The sequence below is a fragment of the Coenobita brevimanus genome, chromosome 69, assembly GCF_032717465.1.
Source record: "Coenobita brevimanus isolate Jiangsu-jjx chromosome 69, ASM3271746v2, whole genome shotgun sequence".
Taxonomy (NCBI): Eukaryota; Metazoa; Arthropoda; class Malacostraca; order Decapoda; family Coenobitidae; genus Coenobita; species Coenobita brevimanus.
In genome coordinates this window covers 25691915-25705899 of record NC_137022.1, presented here as the reverse complement: position 1 = coordinate 25705899, position 13985 = coordinate 25691915, and the positions used below count along the sequence as shown (strand labels likewise).

The following is a 13985-nucleotide window of genomic DNA, read 5'->3' as shown; positions in this document are numbered from 1 at the left end:
GTTATGTAGTGTGTGAGCGTGTGCGTGTTTGAGTGAGCGTGTGCGTGTTTGGGTGAGCGTGTGCGTGTTTGGGTGAGCGTGTGCGTGTGTGGGTGAGTGTGTGCGTGTGGGTGAGCGTGTGCGTGTGTGTGGGGGTAAGCGTGTGTGTGTGTGTGTGTGTGTGTGTGTGTCTGTGGCTGCGGCGTATTTTCTTCTCTCCTTGTGATACATTTGCCTAAAACACATGTGATCCACACAATAGATTTCTCCACGAACATTCGCTGCACGACATACGTATGTATATGTGGCTGTGGCATATTTCTTGTCTCTGACACTTGTGCTTTGTTTTAGCTAAGTCAGTCAATGCATGAAATATTTCTGTGTGAACACTCGCTGTGACTCTATTGTATTGGCACACACCACACTCCTTCACGAACACCCTCAGCATGTTTGACGTATATTTCACACAGTTCCATACGCATTTTCACTATCAGAATCACAATAATTCCATCACTAAACACCTCTAATTCTTCCTTCCCGACTATAAAAACTGTACATGATGCCTGCCCCATTCCACACTATGGTTCCATAATTTCACCAAGCCAGCCACAATATCTTTCACACAAAATACACTTCAGGCATTGGCTTCATTATATACGTACAGTAATCCCGCATATTTCGCGGTAGTTACATTCTTGTAACCCCCGCGAAAAGTCAATTCCGCGAATACTCTATTAATAATTGAAAACTTGCACTTGTGTCCACCATGCTGCCCATCACACAGTCCATGTCCATACTGATTGCGAGACAATTCGCCGTCAGACAATTCCCCGTCAAAACATGGACGATTCCCCTTCAGAACAATTCGCACCCTGGACGATTCCCCGCCATTCTATAAATATACTAATCAATACTTTCATCAATATACTTATTATTAATTAATCAATACTTTAATAACTATATTTCAGGGGGATCCAGCAAAGTCTATGTTCAGTAGCGTAGGTTCTGGATATTATTTATTAGTTGCACCTTTAGTCAATAATTAACTTGTTTCTTCCTCGCTGTAGTCGCCTTTGAATTATTTTCTAGCGTCACCCATAGCTATCTTCATTAATGAAGGCGAATTGTTTTGTGTTTGTTGTGACTGCGAATTGTCCCGAAACCTCCATACTCATCCCAAAATACCTTCTTACAAGATTGAAAGCACATACTCCATTATGAAGGAAAAACGTAAACACCGTACTGTAATACACAATTATCTACACATTTATTAACAAAACAGTACAAAATAAAAAGATGCATTAACTGGTGACAGCAAACACTCGCACGGTCGTTTCTTAGCTTGACCAGTAACACAATTTTCTCTGCTGAGGTCATAATTTGATCGTTTTGTCACTCTGGAGTTCTTACTAATTGTATTATTAGCCTTTGGTGAGGCTGGCTTACGTCCTGGGGCCATGTGGAAAGCAAGTGGGAGGCAAGAGGCTCATATCATAGTGTGGTTACAACCACAACAGCCACTTAAGGCAGTCAGGCGTGGACTGAAGAATGCGGGGCAGAGAGCAGTGTTGCCATATCCAAACAACGAAATTATGCTAGGGCAATGAAAAAATTATGCAAGATTGAGCATATTTGTTCCAAGTAAAAAATGAATTATGCTAACTTGAAGCTAAATGATAAAATTCTATACATATTCATGCAACATATTAATTATGTATTGTTTACTATGAAAATATTAAAATGAACCTACATACAGTAAGAGGATAAATATCGGTATCTACCCATACTGCTTTTTCCCACGAAACTTACGTTTTTCTGATGGATTTTGATGTGATTCATTCGATTTTGAGCATCATTTCCGTCGGAAATAACCAGATTTTGAGATATGACCCCCCCCCCCATCCCCCTGAAATAATGAGGGATCTTTGGGGAATCGGGGGTTATAGGGAGGGGGGGAAACACAGAAAATGGTCATTTCCAACTGAAATGAAGCAGAAAATCGAATGAATCATACCAAAATCCATCGGAAAAACCTAGGTTTCATGGGTAAAGTACAAAGCTCAAACTTATCCTAACCTAACCGAACCAAACCGAACCTAACCTAACCTAATCCAACCCAACCAAGCCCAAACTGAAAGTAACCAACTATTCAAACCTCTTCTTACCTTATTCGTCTCTCTCTCTCTCTCTCTCTCTCTCTCTCTCTGATTTGTAGCTTTTATAAAATTATTCTAAAAATATTCCATTCCATTCTAAATTATGCTAGAATGATTCTAAAACTTCTAATATGCTAAAAAATATTCCAGACTCGAAAATTTGATCAAAATTATGCTAAAAGAATAAAATTATGCTAGATATGGTAACACTGGCAGAGGGGCCACGGGAAAGGGACAGAGGGTGGCGTGAGTTTACCGCGCTACAATTGGAAGCTGCGGGAATTTCAATTTTTTTTTTTCTGTATATTCAAGGATATTTTTGTTGAACTTATTAATGCTAAGAAAATCCGCGAGAGGGCAAAACCGTAGACAAAAAATCCGCAAAAAATGCGGGATTACTGTATTTGTAATCACGTCATGAGCCTTGGGGAGGGCGAGAGGCGAAACCCCGCAACAGTGAACACGCATATCGGCTCGTAAGCCTAACGTTTCATAACGGACACAATTCCTTTTCGTGACATATGTCTATGTTCCATTGACAATATCACATACAAATACGTTCACAAATATTGCATTATCACACTGAGTCCATAGGGGCTTCGGCTCGGGCAGGAGGAGGAGAATTAGTAGGAGTTTAAAGGGACTGAAGACACAACGCAACCCACCTCCCGGCTGCTTGGAAGCGACTGAGGTATATTGCTACGTGCTGGGCCCAGTGAGGCAGCTCATTGTTGCCAATGCCTTACCATTGGAAAGAGCAGTAGTCGCTACAATGTGTCAAAATTTGACGCGATTTCGCCAGAGACTTTTTTTTTGGCTAATTTTTGTGTGCTTAGAAACGCGATTCGAGTGACTAATTATCTTGAAATCAATTCCCATGAAACGCGAATCGCGTGACTGTGCCCGATAGGGTTAATTATACATAGTCTAACCTGTATTGAATAATATTACAAAGATAGTATTCCATTTCCCAGCAGACAATGCCAGAAGGGGTGTAGGCTGGTCACCTACTGTACCTTGAATTGTTTTAGACAGCAGTAACCCAGTCTTGGAGCTCTACACCTCAAAGTTGGTAACATGGGGCTGGCTACTAACACTTTTATGCTGTCCATGTATCGTATAGTAACTACTCTGCATAAGTACCAGTTGATTGAGGGAAAAATTTCATTTCTTAAATTTCTGACGATAGATAACAGTAAACAGAACATCTTTTGGTTCTATGTGTTTGTATCAGTCAGACATAGTTAGGACTTTACAATCTCTTATTAACAAATTAAGTGTCCTTGCAACATTAAGGTCTGTGATAATGGACTCTGTCATCATGGGGTTAGGAATCTCTCTTGCTCCTCATACGTAACAGTTATTTCTACCTATGTTACAGTGCGTTTTTGGAGTCTATCTTGATCTGTCTCCATAACAGTAATTCTGCATATATTAGAAAAAATGTGTGTGTGTGTGTGTTAAAAACTGTATACAAGAGTACAAAAAAGTAGTATGCATAGTACGTCATCAAGAAAGTGATACTAGAGAGCCTTCTGATCTTATGAGAAATATAGTGCGTACTAGTGACTGAATGACTGTTTGAGGAATTATTGAATTATTTTATTGTGTGGAGTGTAGTGTTGGATGTAATTGTTGATGATGTTTTCAGGAGCAGCCGTCGGTCCCCTCATAGCTGGCCCATTGTCAGCAGCCAACTGGAACTACGTGTTTTATATGCTCATGGTCTCGGATGTCATTGCTATGCTTGTGAGTATGGTTATCAAGATTATTGTACAGTGAAGGTGACAGTAGTATGAGAAGGAAGGAAGGGAGGGAGAGAGATAAAAGAAGCATATTATCTCACAACCTGGTCAGCAAGAGGGAGAGATTTTGATTTAGTGGAGCAAGGATGGAGGGAGGAAAACGAAAATAGGAAAGGAATAGAAACAGCCAAGATCTCATGAAACAGAGCAAGAGGAGAAGAATGGGAAAGTTATGATAAGATAGGACATGTGGATAATGAAGACAGCATTAAAAGAGAGAGAGAGAGAAAAAAAAAAATTATCAAGACTTTGTAGCTGAAAGATTGCTGTATGTTTTCGTGGTCTCATTAGAGGGATTTCCACAAGGAGGTAAGGTGTTGATAATATACTTGCATATAACACGTTTACTGAGTGAATGGAAGCATGGCCCATTGAACTGGGCAAAGTTAGGCTATCTGAATATGTTTCCCTTCACCCTGCCTTAGGGTGGGAAAGGAGGTCCAGTTGATGATGATGATGATGATCTCATTTACTCTAACCTGACAACATCCCGGACTCCTTTCAGTTCAGTGGAACAAGTATACTCAGATGGAGGGTTGATTTGACCAGGAACCAAGAAGACTCATTCCTACTTCATATCGTCATCGTCATCATCCAGACCTCTTTTCCCACCCTGGGGCAGAGTGAGGAGTAACATGTCCAGACAGCCCAAGATTGCATAATCCAATGGGCCATGCTTCCATTCACTCATCATTCAAGCCCCTGGAATCTTGGTTGTATCTGATACCCCCAAAACATTCACCACATTCTGTAGCTTCACATAAACGTATCTGATAGAGTCAGTTTTCATAACAAAGGTCATATAAATTCATACCCTCACAACTTAGTATTTAAGTTCTGGTAGTGTCCCTGTTACATCAGATAAAGCCAATTGACTATACTCAACATTAATGAAGATTTTTATGTTAGGCAACAAGTTCATCCCTCCCCCCCCCAGCTTAATGAATTAATGGAACAGTGAGGTTAGTAGAGCAGCATTTTAAGGCAGCTGATAGGTTTTCAGTCAAGTAATGCCACCAAAGGGAGAATACTAGACTGTGGTCTTATACCCTCAGGCCTCCATACCACAGATAGGGTAATGTGAGATTTATTATTTGCAGCTGTTGACAAGGCTGGTGGTGCGAGAGGTGAAGGGGCGACTACAACAATATAGACAACGCTCCCATTCACGCTTCTGAGGACAGTGACTTCCCACTACAGTTTAAATACTTTATTAGGTATGTTTGTACTGTCATGGGAAGAATTTGGCGGACAGCTCCCACCAGCATTGTCCTGCCTTTCATATTTCTCATTCTTCCCCAACTGTCAGAGTATTCATCTTTTGTATTCTGTTGTGCACTTTCTACTGCTGTCACAAAAAATATCCCTATATTATCATCCATCATCGCAGCAAACAGGGAGGTGTTAGCAAAATTTTGACCATGGTAGTGCATTATTTGTGATAGGTGCCTGTTAGTAGAGGGATGTAACCACCATATCAGCTGTTTTCTGTTCTTCCCAGCAAACCCTTCTTCCACCCTGCCCCACCATATTGTACCATTTGTCAAGGGTATAGCAACCCTCTTGGGGAAAATAATGGAAGTTGCACGGCTCAAGAGTGTAGTGACCAAGGCTAGCTTTGGTTGCAGTTGGTTCAAGGATGCCAAACTATGTTGCCATTGATCACAGGATGGGTATCAGGGTGAAGTCTGGTTATGATCTGTTTGATATAGTGCCCATTTAGTTGCAGAAGGGCTGGGAGGAGGAGTATGACCCCTCAGTTTTCTCCTTGTCCAGCATCCCACAGCCTTCCAAGTACCCTATTGGAGTTAGGTTTACAACAGAGGAGCTTAAGGATTTGCAAGACTTCTGTAAGTAAATGCAGCATCAGTTCCAGAGAGAGAGACCTAGGGGGGGATAAGAGGAGAGGGAGAGTGGAACAGAGGAGAAGGATAGAAGGGGGAGGGAGAGGGAGGGACTGGCAAAGGAGGGAGAAAGAGAGAGAGAGAGTGATGCGGACAGGAGAGAGAGAGAGGAGGTTTTTAAATAAGCCACACAATCACTTTTAGTAAGAAAAAATGATGATAGGATATTTTTCAGTAGTTTATACTCGGGTGGAAGGGGGGCAGTGAAGGATGAGAAGGGGAAGAAGAGAGGGAAGGGGACAAAGATGAGAGTGGTTGGGACAGTAGAGAGAAGAGGCCTTGAGATAAGTCACACTATCTATGTCATGTTTAGCATGTAAAAATGGTATAGGGTAATTTCAATAGTATATATACTTTTCATATCCTAATATTTATGTAGTGGTTGTCATCTTCTTTTCCAAGAATTGAAATTGTAGTACTCTAAGCTTATTGTAGGTCCTGGAACAGGATGTAGTTATGAGGTACCACACTGGGAAAAGCCAGTAAATGAATAGGATTTGTACATATATATTGTAGAATCAGTGTGTCAGATAACTACGACACTCATTACTGAGAAGTTATTAAAGCGGTAGTAACTGTAGTTCATCTGGAAGTGACCAGATTTATCATTTACCTTACTGACAAAGTGGAATTTATATACAGTATTTCATAGGCTACCTCCATGGGGGTGCTCACCATCCACTCACTCAGTGTAGTGCTGCACTCAGGTGTCTGCCCTGTCTTGTCCTCCCTTCTTTCCTTCCTTCGTCTTCTGTCTTTCATTACTTCATTCTTCCCTCTTCTTTCTGCGGACAGGTGACTTTACGCTCCCTCTTCTGTCTTTCTGTCATTCATTCTTTCCTCTTCCTTCTGCCTATGGGTGACTCCACACTGAGTGACAAGCCAAAAGGTTTCCTGTACATAAGAAAACCATTTACTATGCTGGGTGGTGACCATATAACCAAATTATGGCGCTTGGTGGTTTAGTGGGTAATTAAGGTGCTTCAATCAGATTGAGCCTATGTAGGTTTATATCTAAGGTGTGGTTGGGGTTTATTGCTCATGTAATGTCACTCAGGGATGAGTGAGGCTGGTTGCTCTCATTTTAAATGTCAGGACCAATTTGCCTAGCCCTGGGCTACACTCCTCATGAGGCAACACTGGATTGGATGATGGGTGGATGGATGGAACTTTTTTTTTTTTTTTTTTTTTTTTTTTTTTTTTTTTTTAATGCAAGAAAGTAGGAACCAAAGGCCAGGGGCCTGCAAACCATTCCTTCCAAGAAAAAAACAAAAACAATCCAAAAGAGAGCCAAATTCAAGATCCATTCATTTCGAGATGCCTGGACACACTGCGTTTGAAAGACTGGAGATCATAGGAAGTAGGAAATACAGACAGAAGGAAACAGTTCCAGAGTTGACCTGTTGTGCCTGGACACACTGCGTTTGAAAGACTGGAGATCATAGGAAGTAGGAAATACAGACAGAAGGAGACAGTTCCAGAGTTGACCTGTTGCATAAATGAAGGACTGGCAGTAATGGTTAACTCTTGCATTAGAGAGTTGGACAGAAAAGGGATGAGAGTTTGTTGCTAGATGGGTGCTATGCACCCATCGTAGAGGTGGAGGGATGCAACCAGACAGTTCAGAGGAGCAGCGACCATTGAAGTGGCGATAGAAAAGAGTTAAAGATGCAGCAGTGTGGCGAAGAGACTGAGGTTGAAGGGAGCCAGTAAGAGAAAGAGAAATGATGAGATGAAAAGCCTTTGACTCCACTCTATTGAGAAGAGCTGTGTGTGGGGAGCCTTCCCGCACTTGAAGGGTTGTACTCTACACAGGGGCGATTAAAACATTACATGATACATGGGTTACATGATAAGGGTGTCAGACACAGTTGTGATCAATTATTTTAAATTGTCATGCACAAACATTGTAAACCAATGCATGTTACATTAATTGATTAACCATGTGTGCCAGGGTGAGTTTGATGAAAATTAATCACCAGTGCTAGGAATCACATTCCCTGAGTGAGTAGGAGAATATTAGTTTCCATCCCTGCTGTAGCCTTGTGTCCAGCTTCTGAGGTGGTCATTTTTCTCCTCGACAGCATTCCAGCACCTGATTCATCTCGTCATCTTGTCAGCCCAATCAGACACCTGCTACCTGGGCTGTGGTGAAGGAACTGTATAAATGTAGGTTTAGGCCTAAGGCTTTCTACCACCTTTTCCCTACTAATGTATCTCTACATCAGACACTTAAATGCTATATGAATTCTCATGGACTGGGGGAGGGGGTGATCTGTAGCACCTCTTCCTTGCTACTGCAGTTTATTTCTGCATCTTGCACATTATGTTCTCAGTTATTTTAATGGATTTAAGAGTGACGGTATCTCTTCATACAAGGCCAGTGTATTTTATTTCTGTGTCTGATGTGTTCACCCCGTCAGTCAGATTATTCATTTTAAAATTGTATTCTTACTAACTATATGATTTTATTCAACTTAGGAATGTCCTTTTATGCTGAAAGAGTTATTTAAAGCTGTGAATAGGATGGGCCTCTATCCCAGAGGACTGTCTTCATTTAGTCTCTTCAGCATGCCGGCATCTTGTAATGTTTATTAATCAAGCTGCCACCAGACAGTTTCGTTCTCCTTGGAGAGCACCTCTAACTGTTGTGCTTTGTTTCTGTTCATTTCATTTATAAGACTCCGGCATCCTAGCATGCATTGGCCATGGTCACCTGATTGTGGCTTTCCATGCTGCTCACTCTGATGTTGTATGGTATATCCTTCCTATCCAGTTCTGAAGGTAGGAATATCATCTCAGGGCAACAAGAATAAAATAAAAATACATAGATTTTGGCTGAAGAGATGAACTACTTTAGCCCAAGAGGTCTTTCCTAAGTTGAGTAGAATCCCCTGGTGGCAGTGAGAATTATTTAGAAAAGCAGTCAGACTAGGGCATGTTTTCTGGTCATTTTATAAAGCTCCCTAGCACCTCTTCCTGATCAGTCCATTTTTTTGGATAAAGATGGTTAATATCCATTTATATGATATTTATGCAGAATCTGTTGATTTTAAAATTATCTAAACAACAGTAACATAGACAGTAAAGTGCAAAAAACCAAATAAACTTCTTAGGAAGAAGTGTTACAGTGCCTCCACAAGTGATGAGAATGCAGGCCAAGGGGTTAACTTTCTTAAATCTCAAGTAAGTGGCCCTTGTGTTTTTTAATGTAATGCCACCAGGGACACAGACCAGTCACCTTCTAATGTTCTGGTCACTAATAGCCTAACGTCAAACCCATACACCTCACAGGGGTATTATAGGACTTCCAGTTACAATTATTCAAAATATGTTACATTATACACACTTTTACTTGGCCTAAAATTGCCAACCATCTTGAATGTTGGGTTTTAACAAGAGTAACATCGAGATGTTATACTAGTCATGAAGAAGTGCTGTGGGATGGATTTAAAACAAGTATTGCCTTGTTCAATTGCTGATCTATGGAAAACAAGCTGCAAAAAGAACAATGCCAAGTTAAGGTGGATGAACTGGAGTAGATGGTGCCATCAGTAGGTACATTACGGTATATTATTGTACCCAGATAATTATATTGCCGTTGGGGGAAAGGAGAGTGATGGAATTCTGCGTTATTGAGAAATGAGACTAGAGAGAAATTACTATTAGAAAATCACAGCCATTATGCTTAAAACTTATACTGCGAAGGGAAGGTCAAGCCAGGAAACTTTGATGATTATTTCTGAAGTATGTGATAAAGGTGAAATATGTCATATTTTAGTTTCTGAAGCATGTGACAGTGAAAAAAAAAAAAAAAAAAAAAAAAAAAAAAAAAAAAAAAATATCATACCTGCCCTCTCAGTATTATTTCTCACTGCTCTATGTAATTCGGGAACTAATCAAATCTAAAAATAGTCATTCCATAAATGACATTATTTTCATTTTGGGGAACTTGTCTATACCTTTGCACCTCATGTTCTTAAGCATACATTCATTGTCATTCAGGTGCTTAAAGTTTGGTGATACTTCACCAGTTTATATAAATCTTAACCCTATGGCTTCTAGGATTTGTCAGCTGTTTAAAATCTAGTAAAAAGCTGAATGCAGGACTTCAGTACATCCATAGCAGCAGAAGAGTTATTCAGTACAGTTTTAACACTGCACCAAGAAATCTCTCAGCCAATAAAACTTTTTGGCATGAGCATATGATAAATATGTATATACAGTATCTAAGAAAGTGGAAAGGTTAATCATGATCAGTTTAATGGTGTGCTCACACAGCATAAAAAAAGGTTAAATGCATGTAATTAGCCCAACAGTATTATGACCTCTCTATCCGTTATATTTTTGCTACTTTAAGGCAGTTTTACATGCTTTGTATATCTTGCAGTGAATGACTATACTTTTGCTTAGGAAAGACCTGCTCATGAAGGAATTAGAGAAAATATGCCATAAATCTTTTCACAACAATTCACTCCTAAGCTAAATAAATAGTGGTAATCTGAGTGTGGTAGCAAGAACAAAATAGGGCATCATAGTGAATAGGTTGATGGCAATCTTTACCAAGCCCTTCACAATGAGAAAGGTCTCCCCTGAAGCTGGGTAAACTTGTTTGGTGGTAGTATTGGAGAAATAAAGAAGCCATTGTAGTGAATGGGATAAGATGTTTTATATGCAGAGTATTTGATGTATTTATGAAGATTATTTAACCACTTGAATCCAAGTAATGTCCTTTTTATTTTATTTTTGCTGGGATCAGATAATTTTATACAACTTCAGAAAAAGCTCATGAAAAAGGTCTATTAAGACCACATGTAATTGCTCCAGCTTAGGAAGCCAATTTTAAGCTGAGTAAAGCCATCAGGAAATGGCAGGAATAAAATGAAGATTATATCCCTAGGCTAAATGAGTTTTTAAATGATGTATGAGTTGTTCATCTTTTATGTTGTACAGTATTCCTGTTTGTATGAATGTTGATGTATTATAAGGCTGATATTCTTGAGAGCCTAGGAGGCATTTTAGCACAACTTTCTTAAACCTTACAGTTCAGTGATGTACATCTTGTTTGGCCATGTGGAGAGAATAGAGAGCAAGAGACTAACGAGGAGAGTGTATGCGAGTGAGGTGGAAGGGGGGAGAGGGAGGAGGAGGCCAAGGATTAGATGGAGGGATGGAGTGGAGATGTATATGAGAGAGGGGGGTATGAACTGGGAGCAAGGCAGTGAAATGGCATTGGACAGGGCAACGTGGAGGCAATATGTTTGTGGCCACCTCCTACGGGATTGAGGCGTCTGGCAGTATATAGATAGACAGACTCTTTGTTTAATTTTTGTTATCTCCAGATGATTTTACTCAACTTAGAAAAGATATTTTTCCACTGAAGAGGTTAAATATAGTCTTCATTTAACCTTCCAGTACAAAATGTCTGTTCAAAGTTTAATAACATCAAAAGGTAGCAATAGTAATAATAATAAAAGAATTGGATTGAAGGAGTTAACAGTTTATCTTCATTATTATACCTTGGTATTCCCTTTTATGCTGTTTATATCTTTTTAATCCCAACGTAGACTATTGTTAACATCACAAGAAAATTACTAACTGTATATTGTACTGTATGTAGAGAAATCTTGAAATTAAGAGGTGTTTGAAAGCCTTCTGAAGCTGATGAGAATATAGACCTTGTTTAAAAATGTCATCGGCATATTTATATTTTGTATGAAGACAGTTTGATAAGTTCTAGTAATTGAACTGTGATATTAGTTTGAATATTGTCTTAGTCCTATTAGAATCACTGTTAAAAATCTGGCCCTGTGTTCATGAACTTTCTTGAGCTTAAGGTGTGTACAGTTACTTCTTTATACATTTTTCTTTCACTCATACAGCTACCAAACACATCACAATTAAACCAGACTGAATGCGAAAGTGAAAATCTCCAGCCAGTCAAAATACTGTAATGTACTGTGCAGTAAAATGCCAAGTCTACAGAATGATTTAGGGTCCCTTTTTTTTTTTTTTTTTTTTTTTTAAATAAAAAATGCTATTCTTGTCTTACCTTCATAGACTACTGTAGAATCAAAAATATTGTGCATATTATTGTATCCTGGGTTAGACACTGGAGCTGCCTAGAACTTGACAACTGGCCTACTGCAGTTATCCTCCTGTTGTAATTGGAACATGCATAAACTCACATGGAAGCATGTCTTGCTGGAAAAATGGGATGAAGAAAAACAAGGAAACTTTTTATCCATCCATATAACAACTACATGCATTGCCACACAAAAACAGATTCTGCATATGAACTCTGAGTATTGTATTGTAAATTACCAAAATGTGTAATACTGAACTGTATTTAAATTGATTTTTCATCTCTCATTTTGGGACCATGTTTTCCCAAGATCTTGGCAGTTCTTAAAGTAAGTAAATCATCAGTGAATTACTGTCAGAAATATTGTGTGTCACATTTCCCTGCCATTATTCACTCTGGAATGGTTTTCAATTGTTTGGTAGCATTACTGAGTAAGATAAAAGGATAAAATATGTGATTATATTTGATCAGCAAGTTTTATGAAAATGGAATCCATTGTAATAACAGCTGCATTGTTGTATGAACCTAACGATCACCATTTTTTTCTTTCATTTTTCCCTCTAAAGTATGTTATTGATGGTGATCTGACATTAACTAATAACTCACGATGGCAGTACTGAGCAACAATCATTGAATACTGCAGAATATGTAGCGCTGTTTACATAAACAATGAACTCGTGCATTTGGACACTGCCACATTGTTACCGATCCGCCACAAGCATCACACTGGGCCACCTTTCCACTCTTTCATTTCTTTGAACTGCTTATGATGGTGAATCCAGGGCTTTTTGGGGGGGGGGGAGCCTTGATGAATATAAGGGTCCAAATTAGCCATCCATCCATCATCCAGTCCTATGTTGCCCCATGAGAAGCGTCCATGCATCCATCATCCAATCCTCTGTTGCCCATGAGGAGCGTAGGAACTCGGGGCTAGACAAGTTGGTCCTGACATTTAAGACGATAGTGACCAGCCTCACTCATCCCGAGTGGCATTACGTGAGCAATAAACCCCAACCATCCCTTGGATATAAACCTACACAGGCTCAATCCAATTGGAGCACCTTGATTACCCACTAACCACCAGGTGCCGTAATTTGGTTATATGGTCACCACCCAGCGTAGTAAATGGTTTCCTCGTGTACAGGAAACCATTTGGCATGTCACTCAGTGTAGAGTTGCCCATAGGCAGAAAGAAGAGGAAAGAATGAAGGAAAGAAAGAAGAGGGAGTGTACAGTCACCCATAGGCAGAAGACAGAAGAGAAGGATGGAAGAGAGGAAAGGGCAGACACCCAAAGCAGCAATGCATCGAGTGAGTGGATGGTGAGCGCCCCCACCTACCACTCCCTCCAAATTAACACACATGTAATAATGGAAGAAAAACCAGTCTTTGAAAGTAGGTTAACCCTTGAGGTATTTGAAGTGAGCTCAGTGGGCTTAGTTCACATATCCAAAGCAGCCCCTGAAGACCAATATCCACCAAGCAGTGCTTCTAATGTTAGTGTTAATAACAAATGAACTCTGCAAGTAAACACTGTCAGATTCATGTGGCTTATCAACAGTTTTAGTTATTGTTTATGAATTTTGCATTCATTTTGAAGAATCTTATTATGATGCCCATCTTAATACTGTACACTTATGCCGAAAACACCTTCGGTCTTATGTATTACTTTATGCTTGCTATCACCAGATGATTTTTATTCAGCTCTGGATGGACTTTTTTGAACAGGAGAGGTAGATGTAGCCTTCATGAACCCTTCCCCCTCCCTCACCTCCCCAACCCTCCCAGAATACTAAGATCAGCTAGGAGTAGCAAGAAACACACAAATGATTACATAACCAAATAGCAGCAGTTATTCCTGCAGTAAATTAGGAAAAATGTAATAACAAACCTCTGTTCCCACCTGTAAAACTGATTAGTCATTTCTCCCAATCCATTTTATCAGAAAAGGTTGTTAAAGTTTCAAACACATGGCCAGCAGAGCCCGTGCTGAAGGCTTATTCTAACCACATTGATCTATTCGCTGTTCTTGTTATGAATGAACTGTGCTGCTGATG

At 39.8% G+C, this 13985-nt stretch overlaps 1 protein-coding gene across 2 annotated transcripts in view; it reads left to right on the top strand.

The window, feature by feature from the left end:
• The window catches only part of MFS16 (major facilitator superfamily transporter 16), a 67777-nt gene extending 62442 nt beyond the window's left edge, over positions 1-5335 (top strand). For both annotated transcript variants that reach the window (XM_080277179.1, XM_080277178.1), the window contains 2 exons: positions 3787-3884; positions 5041-5335. In XM_080277179.1, the coding sequence (XP_080133305.1) occupies positions 3787-3884; positions 5041-5118 (176 nt within the window). In that variant the 3' untranslated portion in view covers positions 5119-5335. The remainder of the gene's footprint in view (positions 1-3786; positions 3885-5040) is intronic.
• The last annotated feature ends 8650 nt before the right edge of the window (positions 5336-13985 follow it).